The sequence below is a fragment of the Epinephelus lanceolatus genome, chromosome 15, assembly GCF_041903045.1.
Source record: "Epinephelus lanceolatus isolate andai-2023 chromosome 15, ASM4190304v1, whole genome shotgun sequence".
In the NCBI taxonomy this organism is placed as follows: Eukaryota; Metazoa; Chordata; class Actinopteri; order Perciformes; family Serranidae; genus Epinephelus; species Epinephelus lanceolatus.
In genome coordinates this window covers 39809973-39824467 of record NC_135748.1, presented here as the reverse complement: position 1 = coordinate 39824467, position 14495 = coordinate 39809973, and the positions used below count along the sequence as shown (strand labels likewise).

At 40.9% G+C, this 14495-nt stretch overlaps 2 protein-coding genes across 8 annotated transcripts in view; both read right to left on the bottom strand.

Annotated features, from left to right (window-relative positions):
- The window catches only part of hectd1 (HECT domain containing 1), a 40413-nt gene extending 36273 nt beyond the window's left edge, over positions 1 to 4140 (bottom strand). For all 6 annotated transcript variants that reach the window (XM_033643400.2, XM_033643401.2, XM_033643403.2 and 3 more), the window contains exon 1: positions 3932 to 4140. The gene's annotated coding sequence lies outside the window, so the exon portion shown is untranslated. The remainder of the gene's footprint in view (positions 1 to 3931) is intronic.
- A 4633-nt stretch (positions 4141 to 8773) lies between these two features.
- The window catches only part of heatr5a (HEAT repeat containing 5a), a 32199-nt gene continuing 26477 nt past the window's right edge, over positions 8774 to 14495 (bottom strand). For both annotated transcript variants that reach the window (XM_033642646.2, XM_033642647.2), the window contains 11 exons: positions 14330 to 14457; positions 13492 to 13639; positions 13161 to 13334; positions 12560 to 12661; positions 12349 to 12432; positions 12046 to 12225; positions 11706 to 11851; positions 10039 to 10146; positions 9661 to 9763; positions 9397 to 9550; positions 8774 to 9077 (listed from right to left, as the gene is read on the bottom strand). In XM_033642646.2, coding sequence (XP_033498537.2) covers positions 8918 to 9077; positions 9397 to 9550; positions 9661 to 9763; positions 10039 to 10146; positions 11706 to 11851; positions 12046 to 12225; positions 12349 to 12432; positions 12560 to 12661; positions 13161 to 13334; positions 13492 to 13639; positions 14330 to 14457 — 1487 coding nt within the window. In that variant the 3' untranslated portion in view covers positions 8774 to 8917. The remainder of the gene's footprint in view (positions 9078 to 9396; positions 9551 to 9660; positions 9764 to 10038; positions 10147 to 11705; positions 11852 to 12045; positions 12226 to 12348; positions 12433 to 12559; positions 12662 to 13160; positions 13335 to 13491; positions 13640 to 14329; positions 14458 to 14495) is intronic.

The window sequence follows — 14495 nt, the reverse complement described above, 5'->3', positions numbered from 1 at the left end:
CCTGAGGCAAGTAAACCAGCTCATCCCTACACAGTTTACATGTTTAAATACACTCACAGACCAGCAGAACACCTGTAATCAGGTGATATTATCCACATGCAAATCACCTGGTGATGGCTGCAACTAATTAGCTTCATTATCAAACATCCACTGATTATCTTTTTAATTAATCATTTGGTCTATGACACATGAGAAAACAGTGGAAACATCCAATTGAGGTGACATCATTAACTGTCAGAATTCAAAGATATTCAGGTAATTGTAAAATTCTCACACTGAAGCCAGGATTCAGGGTGCTAAATTAACTTTTTTGTCAACCAACCAAATGGCAAGTAAATGTTTGATTTTACCGTTATTCTTTTAGCTGGTGTGTACAGTAAATCTAGCAGCTGCTTGCATTTGGCTGGTGGATGGTTCTAATTTTGTACCCTGCCTGAAACCATCCAATATTTGGCACAATTTGCTTGGAAAATTAGTTGCAGGATGAGGCGTCTTCTCACTGCAGCTCTGTGTGTTAATAACCAGTTGAGGATGAGGTCAAAGGCGTCTAAGCTGAAGTCTCCATGATATCTGGAGCACAGCAGCAGGCTAGCAGCTCTGTCTGGTAGCATAGCACTGCAGTGTGGCATGCTGGGAGTCTGATGGGTCCAGGCTAAGTTGATTAGGGTCTAATTTGAAGCCAACCGGCCGGCCTGCCTGCCTGCCTGCCTGTCTATCTGTCTGTCTGGATAGTAACAGGCTGTGCTCGACAGATCCTCTTATCAACAGATTAATCATCACAACTTGCCAGAGAGCGTCCTGACCTCCTCCCCCCTTCAGGCCCCGGGGGCGACCACAGCAGGACTGAGTGTAGCTGACCCAACGGACTCAGTCAGACACAGGCTTTCGCCCCTTTAACCCTTTGTGGTGTCCTGTGTTGAGACTAAGGTCAGCAAAAAACACACTTCTCTCCTCCTCAGGCCTTGACAGTGTGTTCAGGCTCTGGGAGTTGTGTTGTCACTACGGGAACAATGGCTGCCATCTCACAACACTGAGGTTTCTCAGACAAGCCGATTCAGTCACAATCACCCTCAACTATCAACAGCAGCAGAGACACAATTCACACTGAGACGACAACAAGGTCAAGCTGTTACAAAACCTCAAACACACAAGTGGGTCTCATTTTAGAAAAATATTTTGCAGAATTACTGCTCAGATCTTAGTTTGGTTCTCCAATTTAATATCTTCTGTGTTTTGTTTTTGCCATCATTCAGTCTGTTTAATACTGTATTTTATTTAAAGTTCTACACACCTGTTTGCATTAGAGCAATGCTTCACAGTGATAAGAGGTGAGCTCAAGTATCATATTTGAGACGTCAGCACGCTTCAAATCTAACAGTATCTGAGACCCCTTTGGGTCAGGTGGCACCAGGTGTTAATATGATTTATAATTTTATGACACTGACAAGAAACTTAATATGGATCAGAACATTGTGGCCAGTACTCGATGATTTAAGTCAGTATTTGGCACCAACACTGATCTGGTGGGTCAGATTGGTACATTGTTAATAAACACTTCAGGCCTGGTCAGATGACTGAGACCTCACTGCCAGCATCGAAAAGATCACAACAGTATTCAACCCTACTGATCTGTGACAAACTTGACACTCATTTTCTTCTCATCACAAATTCTTCAAATGTCTTGTTTTGTCTGACCAACAAATACTGACTTTTTTCTGGCAGTCGACTACTTGATAAATTAAATTCTTGTTTCAGGCTTCAATTGCCTATTTGATATTAGAAGGGAAATGTGTGACTGATTAATTTATCACTCATTAACAGAAATCAAACAGATGACCCGGTCAAGAATAAGTACAGTTGTAGATACTCAAAATATAGACAGGTTTGGTAACAAACTCATGACAGATGGCATAAACATTTACAGATAATTTGTCAAGTAAAAATGTTCTGACTCCAACTCCAAAAACAGGACATTTACTGTCATATCCAGTGTTAATTTTGGCACATGATTTTCCATTTATATTTAGTCTTGACGAAAAAGCGGTCTCTATTTTCCTGCTCACCTAACATTACCATCTGTTTCCTACATCATCATTTAGTTTTCAGTTGCTGGTTAAAAATTAAACACATTTTGTCATATTTTAAGTTTTCAAATGTTGCTTTTAATTTAAGTCTTGTTATGTCATGAAAAATAGGTCGTCAACAAATATTTTACATATTCGTTGATGAAATAAACACTGGTCATGTCTCTATACAATATATTTCTTGGGGTTTCTGGTCCATCTGTCAGACTAAATTAAAATTCTGGCAACATCTTTGAACTTAAGATGGACAATTACTAATACTTTTCACTGCTTAAAGACTAAATAATTGTATAATCTAGATAGATAGATATCTAGAGACAGATAATGTTATAGGTCAAAGTTGTACCTTCAAGTCAACGTGAAAAAGAAGTCCTAAAAAAAGAAGCTTTAACATCTACAATTCCTCTTTAAGTGAGCAACTCCTTCTGGAAAGGAAGACTGTGTCATATGACAGAAAGCTCCAGAACACCTTCAGGGTGGATCTTGTGTTGAGATTGTTTTGTTGAATTTTAAGCAACACAATTGTAAATTTATCTGTTATTCAATTGGCACAAAATAGTCAGCAACTATTTTGATAATCAATTAATCCAGCAGAACATTTCTCAAGTAAGAAATGCCAAAACATGTGACACTTCTGGGTTGTAAAGTGTGAGGATTTACTGCTTTCTTTGGTCTTACATTCTAGTACATTTAATATTTGGGGTTTGGAAATGTTGGTTGGACAAAACAAGACATTTGATGAAGTCACTTTAGACTCTAAAGATTGTAACAGGATTTCCTCAGTATTTAAAAGTTCATGTTTTTTTTTTTTAGGCCAAACGATTAATCGAAGAAAATACTGCACAGATTAATCGGTAACAAACATAATCATCGGTTGTGGCCCTCAGGGAGACGGCTTTGTAACTTGGATAAAGTTGAACATTAATCAATAGTAGGTCTGGAAAAATGAGTAGCAGCCTTTGTATAAATATTAAAACAGTCTTGTGGTTGTCGTGACCGTGTTTCCATAACTCCCCTGCCCTTTTTGAACAAACCTCCTTTGTTTGTGACTTCAAACTTGCACACTGTCAGAAACTCGGCCACAGGCAGACTCGTTACGAGTAAACAGGGAAAATGACATGGTTCAGACATGTCCAACAAAGCTAGCTGTGTGACCCCAGGTTTCATCATCTATCCGGGACATAAGGAGCCCAATTATTTCATCAGACACGAATCAACGTAAGAGGATACAGCAGGGACATGTTAGTGGCAACGTTAAGCCTCCTGGCGAGCTGTCCGGCCGGGTCCACAGGATTTTACGGCTAAGTTACTGAGTTGCTGCCAGTTTATAACCGTTAAGCTAGCTGTTAGCTCCACTTGCTAACGGTGTTAGCAACTACGATGTTGTCAAGCCGGTAAAACAAACTGTAACCCCCTGAAAATATCCTCAACATATAACCATGAACTCAACAGTGTTGGCAAAAAATGTTTGTTGTTCTGTTGTCAAGTACAGAAATAAATTACAAGCAACGACACCCGGCTAGTGTTAGCCAACTAGCACCACGCTAGCTAATCTAACGTTAGCTAAAGTAACAGCGGCGTTTTCGGGTTTTTTCGTCATAAAATTGTATCTATACGCGGCAGGAATCCTCCGCTAATAAACCGCCTCACCAAGAATGAAAAACACGGCTTTTGTATTTTAAACGGAGCCACTACAGTGAGCTAACTGTACCCGCGGCCTCGGACTCCAAACAAGAACCGCGGGGCTCGAGTTCCGGGAGAGCCGAAGGGCCGCAGCGTATCAGCGGACACTCACCACGAGCGACGCCGGCCCGGGTTCGCTTTTACCTTCGGGATCAGCTACTCACCGTTTTTTTCCTTTCGCCACAGAGACGCTCAGCAGCGGCGTGACTTAAGATCTTCTAGGTCCAACTGAAGGGTGAAGAGACGTCTGTATTGCCGATGCCCTGGGTTTAATCAAGACGTTCCCATTTCTTCGGAGCGGGGGTACAAAGGTGAGACCGGACAGCGGGGCGATGAGCACTCACAGCGGACTGAAATGGAGAGCTGAGCCGACTGCTGCTGCTGCGTTCAGGGGCTGCTCCTCAGCTCGGAAATAACACATCTTGGGGTGAATTCGTGGAATGATTTGGATGCAGAACGCAAAGTACAAAAATAAATCAGATCAAAAAGATATATGTACAAAATGTTTTTGAGAGATGGAGGGGTAAGGAAGGGGCATTGATGCTCTCAGGTCTCATCTCATGCTGGATGGGCAATAAACCCGTAATACTAACATCCACTGTACTGTACCTGTAATTTATGTAGTTTGTTTAGTTATACACATTTGTTTATCATATAAAGCTGTTTTTTTCTAATTTTATTATGTTTTATAATTATTTTTGCATGTGCATCCCAATCAGTTGTATAAATGCATACTTCTGCCGTTCTACGTAAAAGAAAAAATAGTAAGTTGAAAACAATGTACGGTTAGCAAATTTTGTTTGAGCTGCATATTGAAATTAAAATAATGGCATAATAAAAATGTCTTTCTTATAAATTGAGTACAGTTGCATGATTGGGGTTAATAACTATTCACTTGGCCATAATTTTTTAAAACACAAATTACTAATTATTTCAGTGGAATCAGTGAATACAAGATAAGCAATAAAAACACTGGTACAAGAAATTATATACCTGAAAGAGTACTACGATTTTCACTGAACAACATGTAGTCCATGATAGTATACAGACATTAAAACGCCTGCCCTGATCGTACTTTATTTTGATATTCTATGATGGCAGAGTAAGATAGACATCTGTAGGGTCGATGTTCAACCAAAGAAACAACCAACCATTTCATCTGGGTTTCAAAAAACTACTTAATCACGCTTCATCTCGATGATAGTGGGGTTTACGATAGTGCCTGAAGGCAGCGGCTGGAGGGTGACGCAGCTGACGTCAGGGGGCGCTGTGACGTGTTTGTTCCGTTCAAACATAAGTTTCCAAAGTGTTTCACAACTAGTGTTTTCTCATGAGATATATAAAAGATGATAAACATGTTTATATCAGATACATCTACACACCTGTTTATATTTATGACACTTATCGTTTACCTGCTTATATTTATGACACTTATTGTTTACCTGTTTATATTTATGACACTTATTGTTTACCTGTTTATATTTATGACACTTTTTACCTGTTTATATTTATGACTCTCATTGTTTACCTGTTTATATTTATGACTCTCATTGTTTACCTGTTTATATTTATGACACTCACTGTTTACCTGTTTATATTTATGACACTCACTGTTTACCTGTTTATATTTATGACTCTCACTGTTTACCTGTTTATATTTATGACACTTTTTACCTGTTTATATTTATGACACTCATTGTTTACCTGTTTATATTTATGACACTCACTGTTTACCTGTTTATATTTATGACACTTTTTACCTGTTTATATTTATGACACTCATTGTTTACCTGTTTATATTTATGGCACTTATTGTTTACCTGTTTATATTCATGCCACTTTTTACCTGTTATATTTATGACACTTATTGTTTACCTGTTTATATTTATGACACTCATTGTTTACCTGTTTATATTTATGACACTTATTGTTTACCTGTTTACCTGTTTATATTTATGACTCTCATTGTTTACCTGTTTATATTTATGACACTTTTTACCTATTTATATTTATGACTCTCACTGTTTACCTGTTTATATTTATAACACTTATTGTTTACCTGTTTATATTTATGACTCACTGTTTACCTGTTTATATTTACGACACTTATTGTTTACCTGTTTATATTTATGACTCTCATTGTTTACCTGTTTATATTTATGACATTCACTGTTTACCTGTTTATATTCATGCCACTTTTTACCTGTTTATATTTGACTCTCATTGTTTACCTGTTTATATTTATGACACTCACTGTTTACCTGTTTATATTTATGACACTCATTGTTTACCTGTTTATATTTGACACTTATTGTTTACCTGTTTATATTCATGCCACTTTTTACCTGTTTATATTTATGACACTGATTGTTTATCTGGTTATATTTATGACACAATGAATGTTAAAAGGGTAGGTGTAATAAGCTAAGGCTTCAGCCTAACCCTTTTTGGTCCTGTTCTTTTTTTGTTTGTTTTGTTTAGTTTTTATATTGCTAAAAATAAAAGCATTCACTTTATGTTTACATTTTTCTATCTACCAATATATTTGTGTTTTATAAGTTGGAAAATGACTAAACTAAACTACTACTTTGGTTCAGACTGAAACATCAGAAACAAGACAAGACATTATTTTGTCTCATCGACTGTAACTGAAATTTACAAACACATATAAACCTTCATCATCATCATCATCATCATCATCATTTTTTTGAGAAGACAAATAAAACAAGGAGCTGAATTAGAAGAAAAACATGTTTTATTCATTCACTGCTGTTAGAAAACAACATGTTAACTCATTCACACCTGTACACTTCACACACTCATATAGCTGGTGTGCGTGGAGCAGAGCGGAAGACTGTAGCTCACCTGGTTAATAAACTTATTGCAGGTTAATCTTTAGTGTTTCTTTATTGTGACAGAGATTTAAAAGGAGAAATGCATTTAATCTTTTCACTGGTCCTTTAACACCAAACAAAGTTACATTCTTCAAACTGATAAAACTTGACAAAGTTGATATCATGTAGTGTTTAACTGAAGTGCTGATGACTAACTTGTCCCTCACAGGCCACCGTATGATTCAGAACAATCAGAGAGTCTTCAGGTTGTTATTGTGTGATTTGTCCCACGACATTAAACTCAACAAATCGACATGTGACTAAAAAAATAATTAATCTCTTGTTCATTCTCTGAGCTCTTGTCTGTTACTGACATTCATTCATTCACTCATTCATCTGAGGGTCAGAGGCAGGTGTGTCAACTTCAGCTGCAACAAGCGATTATTTTCATGATGGATTAACTCGACGAATTATTGCAGCTCTGGTGCCAACATGACCTTTGACCCCGACCTTCATTTACTGTTAGTAAAACAGGAACTGAAGCTCCAGATTGCTTTCCTACGTACGCACAGAGAGATGACGCTTATTTCAAAATAAAAGCATCCCTTCCTTTCATTGACAGAAGTGATCAGAGCATGTTTCAGTTCCTCTTTAGTCAGTTAAAAAGTTTACTCTCATTAAAACCTTCATATCTTCTGTCCTATAAAAACATGATCTGTTTGTGTTCAGTTAGTTTTGAAATACGAGTTAAGCCTTTAATGAGACTCAGGTCTTTTCACTGATCCAACGTCCGTCTCTCAGAATGAAGCTTTTCATCCCAAAATACTACGAAATCATCCATCCGTCCATTTTCATCCACTTATCAGGGGCCGGGTCGCAGGGGCAGCAGGCTGAGCAAAGCACCCCAGACGTCCCTCTCCCAAGCAACACTTTCCAGCTCCTCCTGGACGACCACAAGGTGTTCCCAGGCCAGATGAGATATGTAAACCCCTTCAGTGTGCTCTAGGTCTGCCCCGGGGCCTCCTACCAGTGGGATGTGCCCAGAACACCTCTAACAGGAGGCACCCAGGAGGATCCTGATCAGATGTTGAACCACCTCAACTGACCCCTTTCGATGTGAAGGAGCAGCGGCTCTACTCCGAGCTCCCTCCAAATGTCAACGCTCCTCCCCCTATCTCTAAGGCTGAGCCCAGACACCCCACAGAGGAAACTCATTTTGGCCGCTTGTATCTGCGATCTCATTCTTTTGGAGCTCATGACCATAGGTGAGGGTTGGGACTTGGATGGACCAGTAAAGTGAAAGCTTCGCCTTCTGGCTCAGCTCCCTCTTCACCACTACAGTCCGGCGCAGCGCCTGCATCACTGCAGATTCCACACCAAACTGCCAATCCATCTTACGCTTGTGAACAAGACCCCGAGATACTTGAACTCCCTCGCTTGAGGCAGTAATTCTCTCCCAACCCAGAGGGGGCAGTCCAACGGTTTCCGGCAGAGACTCATGGCCTCAGAAATGGAGGTGCTGACTCTCATCCTGACCGCTTCACACTCAAACCGACCCAGGTCATGCTGGAGGTCACAGTGTGATGAAGCCAACAGAACCACATCATCTGCAAAGAGCAGAGATACAATTCCCCAAACCAGACCCCTTCCTCCCCTCGACTGCGCCTTGAGATCCTGTCCATGAATATCACAAACAGCTTCAGTGAAGACGAAATCATCGGCACAGGAAACATTAACAAATCTTCAGTTTTTTGTTTTTTTTTTACACGATGTACAATCACATTTAGTTTTTTATTCTGTTGACCAGAATCAAGCAGCTTTTTAAAGACATGTTTCCTGCGGACGTGACTCCTCACTGACGTCTGATTTTGGGATAAAAAGCTTCAGATGTGAAGAAGGCGGACTCTCACACAGACAAACAGGAACACCACAGACCTCTGACTCCGTAGAGTCCGTTCATGTTTCATGTGAGTTCAGTTCAGAGTAGATGAGGCTGAACTCCTTTCAGCTGTTACTGATCACTGATATGAGTGACTGATACGATGTGATAATAAGAAGACGTGTGATATAGTGACATGCAGCGTGCACAGAGACGTTCCAATCAGTAGAACACGCCGCCATGTGGGAGGAGTCAGAATCAAAGACTGTCACAATATCGGTCTGTCTTCCAACATGGCGGCGTGTTCAGTTTCATCCTTCATGTTACCGATCAGATTCTCTGAGTACCGTTTGTCCCAGGGGACAGTGAACGCAGCATGGTGCTGAGCGGAAATCGGACATCTATACTGCAGCAGCAACATGTGGTGGCGAGTCGTCTCACAGGAAGTTGGTTTTGAGCGTGATGCTGGGGGAAGACTTGGCGGTGCTGCGGTTGGCCGGGTTAGTGCTGCTAGCTTTAGCGTTCAGACTCTCCTGGTTTCCTTTGACGGCGGCTTCCAGACGAGACTTCAGGTGAGGAGACGACGCGATGAGCGACCTGAGGAGAGAATCACACATCACATCAACCCTGAACTTTTAATAATGACCGACTGAATCAGAACAAAATCAGTGTTAAGCCCTGTTTCCACCAAACACTTTCGGTATAGTACCTTTGGAGCCAAAAGTAACCCTTCAGACATGGTACCTAGACTCTATGTCTGCTTGGCGTTTCTTCATTACCTCGTTTATCGTCCACAGAACAAGGCTGCACGCCGTCATCCTCCTAAATCCCACACACTGGACCTTTAAGTGTGACCCAACAACCGTACATGTAATCCTTTAACTTCTACAGAGACAAGCCGTGAGACATGTGTTACCTGAAGACAGCTGAGTGCTGCGGGCCGAGACGCATCAGGTCTTTGAGTGCCGCTTCATGGAGAGACCGGGACGCCGGGGAGGCCGAGCCCAGAGCGTTTTCATCCAGGAGGAAGGAGATGAGGAGTGGCAACAAGATGGCTGCCAGCTGAGGACCTGCAGGTCAGAAAACACGTCATTCATCATGTCTCAGGAAATGATGTCCGGACTCAGTCACACTCTGAGTTCATGTCATGAACATCGAGCTTTAACTGTTCTGGACTCACGCTGTGACTCGTCTGCAGCCTGCACCAGAGCCTCCATGGCTCTGACTCCCTCCAGGACTCCCAGCAGCTCCTCTCCACTCTGAGGACGACTCCTCTCCACCTTCTGAGGAGGAAACACATCATATAATAAAAACTATGTCATCTGATCAATACGTTAATTTGTGTGATCATCTGACGAGTTTCCTTTCAAAATATGATCATGAAAATATTTAGACTTTAACAGGATTTTTGCCTCTTTCATAATAATCAGTTAAATATTTTAGAATATTTGTGTTGATGAATTTTACCAGTTACAAAAATAAGACGTCTTCTCTCGAGACTTAAGTGAAGGGAATATTTGTGACAAACGACAGGTGACACCTGACTTCATTTCATTACCTGGAGGAATCGAACCAGCGGTGGTCCGAGCGCCTGGATGTACGGGACGGCCACAGCTGATGGGGCCTGAAACACTGACGTCAACAGCTGATAACATCGACTCACGACCTGCAGCAGAGACAGAAGAGTTTAAATATTATTCACATTAGTTTATTTTTGGAAGCTTTACTCTTCATATACATTTAATTGTAAACTGAAATATTTCTACATGTTGTGCTGACCTGCAGCTCTGTGTGGAAACATAAAATGTAGTTCATGTACATGTTTTTGATTTTTTTTAAATATGGTAAAACTTTATTTTAAAACTCACAATAAATGAACAATGATCGTATGACTCTTGCATCCACTTGTAAACCACTGCTCTAGATTATGCTGCAAATAAACTGGACTTAATTTAATTATTATTAAATAAATAAAATATAAAAAAAATGACCTAATAAAATATATAAACTGTTAATAAATGGAAAAAACGTCAGTTATTAAATTAAATGAACTATTAAATAAAGAAATACAATAATAAAATAAATTAAATAATGAATTAAATAGTATGTTAATAAAGTACAGTGAAGAGTTATTAAATAAAATTAAATAGAAATAAGTAATAGAAAGAAGTGAATAAATAAATAATAAATAAATAAAATTAAGTTCAATAAACATAAAATAAAAATAAATTAATACAATTAATAAACAATTAATTGAATGAAGTGGAGTTGTTAATTTAAACTACTAAAGTAAATAAATACACTGCTAATAAATAAACAAATAAATAAACAAAAAAAATTATCTGGTGATAAATAAATAAACTGGAGTTATTAAACAAAACAAACAAAATTTACAAAATTTCCATAAACACTATGAAATAACTAAAATAAAAGCTTAAAATAAAGAAACTGTTAATAAATTAAATAAACTGATGTCAACTAATTAAAATAAACAAATAAAAACAAAATAAAATAAAAAAACAAACTGTTGCTAAATTAAATAAACTGAAATTATTAAACTAAATAAAGTATTTAATTAATAAACAAAATAACTAAAAAGCATGAAATAACTGTTAATAAATTAAATTATTAAACTAAAAACACTGTTTAATAAAAAACAAAATAACTACAATAACAGCATGAAATAATTTAACTGTAAAAAAATTTTTTTTACAAACATAAACTAAAATAAATAAATATTTAGACCCAGAACAGCTGGGGGGGATTTTATATCGTCTGGTCTAAGAACATTTCAGGGTCCCTCATTTATTTTGTCACAAACTTCCTACTTTACATCTAAACAGTCACTAAAATATTTGTTTGACAGTTTGACAGCGGCTCATGAGCAGTGATTGACATGACTGACAGCTGCTTTTCAGACTCCTCGGCTCTAATAAGTTTTTTTTCGTCAGCGGCAGTGGATTCTGGAAAATGTCATTAAGAGGAGGAGGAGGAGGAGGAGGAGGAGGAGGAGGGACATGATTTTTCCACATATTATCTGTCTGATGTTCTGCTGTCAGGATGCAGTGACAGTTTCATCAACATTAGACTGACGACATCATAGATGTGCTGTACAAATAAAGCTGCCATACTTCTCTGAGTTGCGAGTCAAAGGAGAAGTTTTATGATGGCAAATCATCCCGTTAACTCAGGAAACAGAAAGTCACATCTCACTGTGGTACTGACCAGCGGGTCTTTGGCGTCCATGCTGGTGGTGAAGCGCTGCAGACAGACTGCGTGCAGCGGCTCGACGGTGCAGACGTCAGGACCAGCAGAGAGCAGGAAGACGGTCAGAGCTGTGAGGAGGCTGACCTGATCCACAACACAGTCTCCTGAAAACACACACACACACACATACATACATACATACATACAATCAAGGACTGATTACATGCACATTTTTATTATTGGGTTTATTATTAATAATTTAAATAATGTAGCGTATGTCCTCATAAATACATAACCACCACGCTGCATTTATAAACCTGTCTGTGTGAGTGAAGTGTTATTAACGTGTGGTGAGTACCAGCATCCCAGAGTCCCAGCAGCGTGTTCAGAGCTGATCTCAGCAGCAGGTTCCAGGCTCCTCGACTCTTCTCCTGTCGGCTCATCGGAGACGTCACCACCGACTTCAGGGCCTGAAGAGCCGCCTGGATCACAGCGCCCACACCGGCCCCGCCCACTGAACCTGCTGCTTCCGGGGCACCTGGGAAAAAAATACAGAGCGCTGACATGTCTACAGAACAAGGTCGTGGTAATTTTTATAAAAGCTCTTAGTCGAAGAATCAGAATGTGTGTGTGTGTTAGTGTGTTAGTGTGTATGTGTTACCAGTGTGTGTGCTGGGTTGGTGCACCAGCTCTCTGAGGACTCCCAGCAGCAGGTAGAGGACGGTGGGGAGGATGGACACGCTGCCTGCAGGAGGACAGACAACCAATCAGAGAGTCAGATACGTCTGTTTTATCTTTTAACTGATGCTAATGCTAATCATTGTTGACATGTTAGCATTAGCACGCTAGGGGTTGTGTTGTCCTGCTCTCACCTTCGGGGGAGCAGACAGACGGCAGCTCAGAGAGGACACACAGAGCGGACGCCACCAGCCGACAGTCACTGTCAGTCAAAGTCCACACTGAACCTCCAGGACCTGAACACGAACACACACACACACACACACACACACACACACACACACACACACACACACACACTATGAGACACTACAATGACTTGCATGTATTCCCTTAAGATACCACCCCATTTCTCCTCCTCCTCCTCCACCTCTAACCATCTCTGTACCACCCCATCTCTCCTCCTCCTCCTCTAACCATCTCTTCACCACCCCATCTCTCCTCCTCCACCTCTAACCATCTCTTCCCTGCCCCATTTCTCCTCCTCATCCTCTAACCATCACTGTTACACCCTATTTCTCCTCCTCCTATAAACATCTCCATACCACCCTATTTCTCCTCCTCCTCTAACCATCTCTTCATCACCCCATCTCTCCTCCTCCTCCTCCTCCTCCTCCTCCTCCTCCTCCTTATCTTCCTCCAACCTTCTCTGTACCACCCCATTTCTCTTCCTCCTCCTCCTCCTCTAACAATCTCTGCACTGCCCCATTCCTCCTCCCCTTCTCCTCCTCGTACCAGTTGGACTGGTTCCGGCCAGTTTGGGGCTGAGCTGTGGAAGTTTCCGGACCAGCACACAGAGGCACAGCTCCAGAGCTCCGAACACCAGCGAGCATCCGGGAATCAAGCCGCCAGTGTCCCGTCCTTCCCCGAACTCTGGTAGTGTCTCCTTCTCTGCTGCGCCGTCATCCACTGAGGAGCAATAAAGTTTTACAACATTCAGACTCAAGACGAGTCGACGTGAAGTGTTCATTGATCTATTCTTTATGTGTTATACTAAAATTTCCAAAGTAATAAGTGTATGACAGCGTGTGTGTGTGTGTGTGTGTGTGTGTGTGTATGTGTTCACCCTCAGCACTGTGGCGTTTCTCCCTGACGTGCTCCTGAGCCGCCGTTACGATCTGTCGCAGTAAATCCAACACGGCGAGCTGAACAGACACCGACTCTCTGGTCACCATCAGCCTGTGGAGGACGCTGAGCAGCTCCACACTCAGAGCCTGAGGACAGACAGATAGAGACACAGAGACAGTCAGACAGACAGACAGACAGATAGAGACACGGAGACAGTCAGACAGACAGACAGACAGACAGACAGAGACAGTGGAGGTGGTTTGTGACTTTAACTTCATGATAATAAGACTACACGCATGAAAAGTTTTTAGATTTTGGCCTTTTAAAAAAATTTGTGTCCAGTCCAAAGACAAAATAAGAACATCTGATGTCCAGTCTGAATCTGGTCTGGGTCATACCCCTTATTCTGGGCTGAAGTTTAGCCCGGATTCTGGCCTTGAAACCTGGCCTCCTGTCTGCATTCTAGTCTGGCCTGGATTCTGTTTAGAAATTGAACCTGAACTTTGGGATCCAAGTCCAGTTTCTGGTCAAAGTTATGGGTTGGAATCTGGTCTTGTTTTTAGCTTGACTGTGGTCTGAACTCCAGCCTGGATTATGGTTTTGAATCTGGTCTTGTAATCTAGCCTCTTTGGTCTGAATTCTGTCCTAGATTCTGGATTGGATCTGGTCTCTATTTTGCTCTGGATCCTGCTCCATATTCTGGTCTGAATTCTTATTATTATTTGAATTCGCTCTTGGTATGTAGTCTACAATCTGGCCTTGAATGCTGGCCAAGGATTATGATCAGATTTCTAGCCTGAACTCTGGTCTGGATTCAGGGTCCAGCTGTGTCTCACCTGGTCGTTTCCGATTTTAGCTCGGGGCCAGGACACATCCAGCAGCGCCTGCAGAGCCCGCAGACAGGAAGTGATGTTCTCCATCTGGTCCTCAGAGTGCGGGGAACACAGGAACTCCACACTGATGCCTGACGGAGGAACACAGGACAAACACAACCAAACCCCC